The sequence below is a fragment of the Phallusia mammillata genome, chromosome 7 (genome assembly GCF_965637545.1).
Source record: "Phallusia mammillata chromosome 7, kaPhaMamm4.hap1.1, whole genome shotgun sequence".
NCBI classification, from domain to species: Eukaryota; Metazoa; Chordata; class Ascidiacea; order Phlebobranchia; family Ascidiidae; genus Phallusia; species Phallusia mammillata.
In genome coordinates, this window is record NC_137258.1 from 778,827 (window position 1) to 787,855 (window position 9,029).

General features: G+C 45.2%; 1 protein-coding gene across 2 annotated transcripts; it reads left to right on the forward strand.

Annotated features, from left to right (window-relative positions):
- Positions 1-5,702: 5,702 nt before the first annotated feature.
- On the forward strand, positions 5,703-8,612 carry LOC145238741 (uncharacterized). 2 transcript variants are annotated; one of them, XM_080101993.1, is made up of 4 exons: positions 5,703-5,942; positions 6,824-7,104; positions 7,569-7,671; positions 7,941-8,612. In XM_080101993.1, the coding sequence occupies exons 2-4, from the start codon at positions 6,936-6,938 to the stop codon at positions 8,089-8,091; spliced, it is 423 nt and encodes a 140-aa protein (XP_079958119.1). In that variant the 5' UTR covers positions 5,703-5,942; positions 6,824-6,935; the 3' UTR covers positions 8,092-8,612. The 2 variants fall into 2 exon arrangements, with proteins under 2 accessions (XP_079958119.1, XP_079958120.1); XM_080101994.1 differs by lacking the exon at positions 5,703-5,942 and having other exon boundaries at positions 5,956-7,104.
- The last annotated feature ends 417 nt before the right edge of the window (positions 8,613-9,029 follow it).

The window sequence follows — 9,029 nt, forward strand, 5'->3', positions numbered from 1 at the left end:
TAGTTTGTATAACACTAGCTGATCCAGTTACCATAACAACAACAAGCAGCTTGGCAAAAGTCTGGATCTTGTGGTGAAACAAACTGAACCGGTCCTTGGTCAAGCGGTTTGAAATCCTGTGCAGAAGATTTCGTGGTAGGTGTGGCCGAAATTATCCGAATTGCCGGTGCTCGGAAGGCCTGAACGTGATCACTGCTAATCAACAATTGCAAGTTGCACTGCCGTGTATTGTCGCCTCCATAACAGGCAATCAGCCACGACAGTAGCAATTTTCCTGCTGTTTTTGTCCAACTCCGGCGGGATCTAAGCGTATAAAAAGCCTAAAATATTGAAATTGGCAGCGGGTTTCGAAATTGCACGGTATGTTATCGTGAAAAGTCGCGATAAAGCATGTCATCACTTATTACGTAAGTGGCGTTCCAAATATGGTAGGACCCACCGCAAGTTTGTCTGTCTTGCAGTTGCAGGATTCCTATCTCAACGTTGCAAGCCCGAAATTGCCACAAGAAAGGCTGGCGAGTGGCCGGGTTGAGTGCCGGTGTGATGACATTTCTGCACCTTATCTCGGTGAACAGTCAATCACAACCGTGACCTGCTTGGGTTCACGCTTCTCACATAATCCCATGAGTGAAGGCGATGAGCGTGGGAGAGGAACACCGGTCGGACCGCGGATCACGCATAATCTTGTTTCGTCTGCTCGTGTTTGTTCCGACAACAACTTGCAAGGTATAACCTGCTGCCCATGCTGCAAGCGAACACATATATCAGCGAGATGAATTTGGCAACTTGTGTGCGGGCCTGCTTACATTTCACCAAAGGACGAGTTCATCACAAATTGGCCGGGTTATGTTGTCTTCACAAGCAAACTCTCAACACAGGCCGACATATTTCTGCTTTTGTGCGACTGGAAAAGACGTGGGTTGTCAATTAAGGCGATCTGGCGGGGAAAATAGGGGATTTGGCGCAGCGCTTTCACGCTTGGTCTGCTCCCCGCCCGTAATCCGCTTGTTGGTGAAAGTTAGCCGACCTGCTTTCAAACCTGGGGTTTCAGATCAAAGCAGCGCCGCAACCCCATGCACCCGCGCTACGATGTCAGACATTCCTCAGAGTCGATTGTTCGAATCTCGGCAAAGGTGTGGCGGTAAACAGAAGCAGCAAGCTGACATGATCGGCAGGTCAACACGTCCACGTCACACAGTAAGCGTTGTTGTATTTGTTGTTGCTGCAGCTTGATGTTTGCCATCATGCGTGCACTTGTCTACCGACCGGCGGTCGACGCCACACGCGATGTTGTTCCACAATACCACGTCACATGCATGCATCTGTAACGCTGGGTAATCTACAGTGGTGGGATTTAAATTTTGTTGACAGCGGGTTCTATCACAAAAGTCATATTTTTCTCAGCCAGTTCTGTTACAAACAGTAACCAGTAATGCTAACCGGTTCGCTGATATCATAAAATATCGTGAGACGGTTCTATAGAACCGGTGCAAACGGCTGAATCCCACCACTGGTTATCTATGTTCACTTTGCAGACGCAAATGGAATTTCATATGCGGTTAACTTTCCTGTGAGCTTGCATAAGGACGACTTGTTTTTCCGTCGCAGTTTTGACAACTTTTCTCTGCACACCCTGCTCCACAATATCAGGTGAATTAAAACGCGATTGATGAGATTGCAGGAATTCCAGGCGAAACGTTGGGGGCGAGGTTTCGCTTTGGGATGTTGCCGTCTTCCGCTTGCTCGAGCTTATCTGATTGTGGCAACCGATGTAAGTCTCCCGGCTGCCACATCCAAATGCCACGTGGTCCGCATTGTTTAAGCCAGAAAGCTGATGAGCATCAGAAAGCGGCTCAAGGTCATTTATGTCTGATGAAAAAGGCGCGCCCGGTTTCATCCGTATATTTCGAGGTTGCATGCCATCCCCGCATTGCCGGTAAACAAAACTGATTTGGAACGTTGCGAAGTTTTTGGCGCACCCGCATAATTAAGCCACGTTTTGACTACGCGGCTATATATAGACCTTAAAACTTGTTGGGCACCGGTGCGGTGGAGCCCCAACCCCCCTTTCCGGAGACGCGATGAAAACAATGTGGAATATCAAAGCGTGGGTGGGTTGTGTTGGCAGCCATGGATGTCACCCTTCTGTCATGTTGTGGCCGCGAGCACGCGAATCCGTCGCAAATCAAACCGAACCCGCCGTTTGCCGAGTTGAAAGCCGAAATAATGACAAGTTACGGCGCGCTGGGATATTTCTTTGCACGGAACTTTACACAAGAATTGACAGGAAGATGTGTTTGGCGAAAATATGCGACTGAGCACAGACACAATAAGGTTACCGCCCCCTGAAGGTGGCGATTTGACAAATTCAATTTCAGGCCGTGGGTAAGATCAGGGTGGTCCTAGTTGGTCTTGAGAAATCCGAACAATATTCAAAGTTAAGTTTGTTTTTTTACCAACAAACAACGAAAACGTTTTGCGAAATGTGTTTGTGAAAAACAAAATTTCTAAATTGTTATGAACAAAAATATTAATGTAAAATAATAATTTGTATGCAAACATTTTTTCAAGTCAGGTCTGTGCCAAATTTTCGACAAATATTCTTTTTCTTGACAAAAAGCGCTGCCAGTTGACGCCCTGAGCGGGTGAAATTACCAAGTCGTAAATATTTTGCTCCTTCCCACTGGAGGTTGATTGACAGCGAACTCTACCGATCAACTTGTTACTCCCAAAACGGTTAAAGCAACACAAATCGTCACTACAAATAACTCGAGCCGAAAATAGCAAGTCAGAAACGTGGATGAATCATCAGAACCGGCCGGCAAACCGGGTACAACTGTAACTGCTTACTCTATCAGGTTCCAACATCAACAGCTTGAAATGCGGTGAGAGTTTGCAGACGCGGATTTGCTTCATCGCTTATTGCCTTGTAGCACGCGACAGACGGCGATGAGTCAAAACCCAGGAATTCGAGCGAAAATCGGGATTGTTAGAAATCACGACAACAAGTTCGTTTGACAGAACCGGTGTCATGGCCGGTTGACAGGTGCCCGACTCCTCAACATTAAAACCCGACTTTTAATTGCTAGAAACGAAGCAAAGGCAAATGTGGCGGCCGCACAAAGGCGACTTAGTGCCGAGAGTGATTATTAGCGCATAGGCAGTATAATTGTGACGACAACTCACCTGTCGAGCACGCCAACAGCCGGTAAAGTGGCAACCTGCAATCAGTGAGAATGTCGGTTTGGCATCAATGCATTGAAATTAAAGTTTGACTTTTTGCGAAGCAGTAAATACGAAGTTGGCTGCCGACGCTGCGAGGCAACAATCTAAGAAGCAACAATTTGGCAGATGAAGGAAGTCTATCACTGCTATTTACCGAATTAGCCAAGGACATTTCAAGGTCATGAGCGAAATTTGACAATATTTTGCGTGAACCTTGTGACCTTCTGTCTGCTGCTGCACGCGACTTGAAAATAAAAACTTTTCGACCACGAGATTTTCGTTTGGTTTCAAATTTATTGTGTTTCAATTATAGCAGTAGAGTGTTTACAGACTTAACTGTTACGTAACAAGCCGAAATTGTATTTTATTAGCATATTGCGCGGCCACACCCTCTAAATTTGTTGGGGGAGGGGCAAATTTGAATAAGGAGGGGAAAATAAAAACACATCAGCTCATATGAGTTGTGAAAACAATAATTATCGAAACTCTGATCACTTTCGGTTATTTAAGCCGTTAAAGATGAATCGAAATTTTCGGAATCAAGGGGACTTTAGTTTTAAAGTTTGTACGAATAAGTTGTTGCTTTTCTGAAACGGTTGCTTTCAGTAAAACACAATCAATGGATGTAAATCACATGTAAATATTGCGTGCAAGGAAAGCTCACGTCACAATTATATTGTTAAAATTAGCATTGCTTTGTTGAACAAAAATCACATCATTTCTGAAACACCATTCAGCGGAGAAGACCTAAGCTCAATACTTAAAAAAGTCATCGTTTCAAAGACAATATCCCTGGGTGATGAGATTAAATAAGAGATCTCCTTTAACTTAACCAGCTAAAATTCCCATAGCAACCCGATCTTACGGGAATCTTTCACAAACAATAGTTTTCGCGTCTTCCCGCTAATGAGGCCTTTCAACGACTTCACAATGTACAAAGCATCGATGGAAAGTTTGTTTACATGCAGAACCGCGCGCGCAGTTGTCAAGCCGACCGTCAGCAACAGTGCTCTGTGACGTCACACTCGCATCACGTGATAAACACCGCGAAACGTGAGAGTGAGCATTGTGACGTAACAGGTAAACAAGCGTCTTTCACCTTTAAGAATGCACGAACTTGTTTGTACCCTATTGTGTTGTCACAAAGCGCTGTATTCTTCATACAAATACCAATAGATACCGGGGCCGCGATTTACAACACAGACTCATCTATTTTGGCCGAGTTTCCTTATCTGCCATTTAAAACACTTCCTGTGGTCGCAGCAACGAATTGATCAGAAATGACCCATATTAGAGCAAATTGTGGCAATTAAGCACAGTATATACACTCGATTGCATTTCGGGTCGTAAATAGAAACGCAACAGGGTCATGACGAAAGTAAAAGCTCATAGCCTTTATGACTCAGATGCGTTCGCCGAAATAAAATGTTGCGGGAGACACGTATAAAAGCGGCGATGTTTTCGAGTTCATGCAGCAAGCACGCAGCAGGCAAGGTCACAAAAGTTCCACAATGGCATCGAAACGACGCCGAAAATTTTGTCAGGCGAAAACGTTTCTGAAGTGGCTTACGCTTTGTAACTCAAGTGATGATACAGTCAGCGTGGCTGCAAATTCTTGAGGTTTCCAGCAAGCCGTCCTGCAGTGTTGTGTGCATGTGGGCGAATGTAAAAGGCGAGGTGTCAATCAATAGCTTCGAATTCAGCTTGAATCGTTGGGCTTATCGACCGGATGGTCCCTGATTACTGGATTTCGTAATCGCCGAACAATAACGCGATAAGCTGCTTGAATAGCGCCCTGTTGTTTTAGCGAGCGGGTCGGGAAATCGGATCTTACTCTGCTTGAGGTTTTATAACACGACAGCAACGAACAAAGCCTTCTTAGTGGTCGAAAAAACAACATGTCAACGCATTGTGGCAGGGAAACCTTGTCAAGGTAAACAAGACCCAATCCCGTGTTATAATTATAGCTGCTCTAAACATCTGTAACCAATACCAGTCTGCAAAAACACAAATTGATATCTCTGCCCCTTACCTGGCTTTGCGGGGTCTACGTTGTGTGGCAGGGCTCACAGGTCAATACTTAACCCAAGTATTCATCGCGATGTCAAGGGTCAGACCGGTACAGACACGGCATGACCTGAAACACATGGTTTGCTGACGTCTGCTTGGATACAACAACACAAACAGCTTTGCAACGAGATAAACAACTCAAGGACAAAATTTGTATTTCCACGTATCCGTGAAGGTCATGCACAAACGACTTTAAATTTTTGGCATTTTTTATGGCACAATTCCCTATGAAAGTATCTTTTGTTTTTTTTATCATTTTCCTATTACTTATTCTATCGATATTTGACAGAAGATTTGAAAACATCGATAAAATAATTTGACAAATCGTTTTTTTTTTATTTTAACAATTATTTAACTGCTTGATTATTTCCTTAAATGATTTTTTTCTCTTTCCAGATTTTTCTGCGCAACCTAACAGTTTGCCAGTTGAGTAGGTGATTTAGCTTTAAACTGTTTCTCCAAATAAAGCTATTTGCAAAGCGGTTCCATCGAACGTCGGCCCGAGTTAGGCATTTCAGCAGAAGGTAAAACTTCGCTGAATCGTCAACGCTGCGAAGAAAAAGCTGCTACGTCATCACGTTGGAGGTATATAAGCGCGGGCTTCAGTGGGCCGAGTCGTCACTGTGGAAGGCAGAAGCTTCGTTGAGGTGAGTTGTGTGGCTTCAGTTGCGAGTTGTGTTATGTCGATGTAGTTCTTAGCGACCTTGGTTGGGCGATTAGCTAACAACCTGCCACCATTTGCTTGCTTGTGGCGCCTTGTTGATCGCCACAGCCCGGCTGTTATTTATTAACAGGGGTGAATGTCCAACGACCTTTCTTTCCTAAACCCCGAATAAAACCTGCAGCATTTGTGGTTATTTACAACCTACCAAGGTCGGTGGTTGTTACTAACTCACCATTGTTGCGACTTAACTCTACGATGAGTCACTTGCATTTATGCAGTAGTTCAATTGCGGGCGTGTTTATCGAAATGCAGCCGGTTTTGACGACTTGACCGAACCGCCGATCGGCATGAACGCATGTAATTATTACGGCGCACTAATAGAGACATTAAGCAAAGGAGGTCGCTTGCAATAATCGATAGAAGCAATCACTGTGTTAATGTGCAGCGCGCAAAACACAAATCTTCTCAAAGAGTGCAGGGCAGGGCTTTTTACATTGCTTCGTTTTATCGCATTCACAACGGGAAAGGTCGGGTGGAACAGAAGTTAGTTTCGTTTTAGTTTGTTCTCTGCGGGGAGTTTGCGCGATGAGCAGGGGATCGCTATTGATGACTTGCATGTCGCGTGTCAAGGTTCGACGGGTGGCGCTCGCCCGATGCATTGTTATCATTGTTTGCGTTAGATTAGCAACGCGATCGCCGCACGCGGTCTTTGTAATGAAGCAAGGAACGAAAAAATGTGTTGATATGAGATCTGCTTATAAGCTTGTGCTGACGTGTGCCAACCATATACTTGCAATTCGCTAACCTCAGTGTGTTTTGTTGCTTCTTCTTTGACTTGTTGGTAACTGAACATTAAACGTGTAGAACCGTGAGACTGCTTGAGTGCATCTGCTGCAACCTTCGCAACAGCCCGACTGAAAGCGGAGTTCTACAGTTTGTGCCCGAGCTTACAAACAACGCCACGTCTCAATACAAGATGAAGATCGCAATTGTTGCCCTTATCCTCGTCCTTCTGTCCATGTGCCACGGTGGCCAGGCCGGCGGAGCCTGTGGCCGCAAACTGTTGGACCTTTACATCAGTGAGTGCGGACGCACAAGAAGATTCCACGTCATCTTCAGCAAATACCCGCGACTCTACGCAAAATGTAAGTAGATACAACCTGTGTGCAACATCTGTGTTTACCAGCACCTGAACGTAGCAATCTGTCTGAAAAACATCTTGACGAAGTCGTGTGTTCGGTGAATTAAGGGGCAGGGTCGTAAACGGGTTGGCTGGATTTAGTTTTCAACACCAACATTATGGTGACAGTTTCTACTCCGCGCCACGTGTGAGCCATTGACCCATCACCACTGTGCAAATTTATCAGCTTAACCTCTCAGGCCCCCTATGCTTGCCCTGACACACGGGTGACATTTCTCAAGCTGCAATGCCAGTTTGGCATATTTTTACGCACTTTGAATGTTTTTGCTGAAACTAAATCGCGTCTTCGACCGACAACAATGAAATCCGACGGCAAAACTCGCGCGAATTAGTGTTGGACAAATTCCAAAACCACCACAATCTGTTGTTGCGGCAATACCAAGTCTAAACTCAATCTTTATTTTGCAGTGCAAAGAGCAATGGGAATTCGTTCAAAGCGATCCCTCAGCTTTATGGAAGCCATGAACGCGAGAACACGGATGACAGAAGCGGTGACAAGCAAGCTTATCAGGTAAGAACCACTTACGTAATTTATCGCTATGCATAGGCGTTGTTTACGTCGGCAATAGTCCGATCACTATCTTTGGCATAAACGTTTTTGTTCGGCGGATTTGCTTCGCCCTGCGGAGACATCGCGAAAAACCTGTTCCCAGCAAACTGTGTTAAATCTAAACCGAGTTAAAGGTCGCTCTGCATTAATCTCCGTAGCCGCCACGTAATCGTATGATTTGCACGTCATCACCCGGCATAGATTTTAAATCCCAGTTCTCTTCTCCGCAGAATCGGCAGCGAACAACGAAGTTACGAAGAAGAGCACCAAAGAATCCGACGTTCAATTTCACAGGATTGTTGCTACAACCACTGCGACAGTCGGCACATTCGCGAGAAATACTGCTCTAGGATGCATAAGCATCTGAGAATCAACATGTGAAGATCTCGACTCATGTTGGCCACCAACCGAGCATTTATCCACGGAGGTTGCACATCACTCGATGAGAAGAAGAGTAAGATGATGCCGAGAGCCGCGGTCACCTAGCGGGCTAGAAAACGTTGCGCTGCCAACACTGTGAATGCCACGACAACAACATACCATGTTCGGACAGAGATTTATCCTTCGCAAAATACCCAGTTGTGTTCTTGTTACGTAAAGTTCCGGCTTTCTCACCTTTCAGTATTTCCACGTTACGATCAATTTTCTTGTCGATATTGCCTGGCCAAATTCTTGTCCTTTTGCATTTTGGATTTCAGTATGTTTGCACGCATATATGTATTTGCGATGCAATCAGCCAATCGTCCAGCAATATTGCACAACCGATCACTGTTACTCGCTTGCCGCAAAAACGAACACGTTGCATCACGCAAATGTTCCACCGATGCGCAAACCAATGTTGTCACCGTCATCCGTGCACTATATCAAGTTCAAAATTAATAAAAGAGGCTTCAATCTAGAAATACTTGTCGTGTCAACATTTTTATGAGGTCAAATGTCAGCTACTGTTCACGAAGCATTAACAAGTGGGTGTTGTTTGCAGTTCGGGTTTGCTTGTGACACACTCTAGCTGTTAACACGTTAACCGGTCACAGCCACGCGACCGGTGCCATACTCCACAGAAGCAACTCAGAAGCGACCGTTTTCACGTTCGAGCAAAACAGACATTGCTTTTATTTACTTACGTCTCGGCAAGCTCTGGCAGTTACATTGAGATTAACCTTCAACTGACATGTTTACTTACGGGTTGGACGACGCGTGGCCGGACTCCCGTTTCAAAATTCCGCGGCGCATAAAATGGCGTCGGGGTCAATTAAGATAAAGCGTTTCGCGCAATCCTCTCGTTATGCAACCACGACGCTTACACGGAACGCACCGCT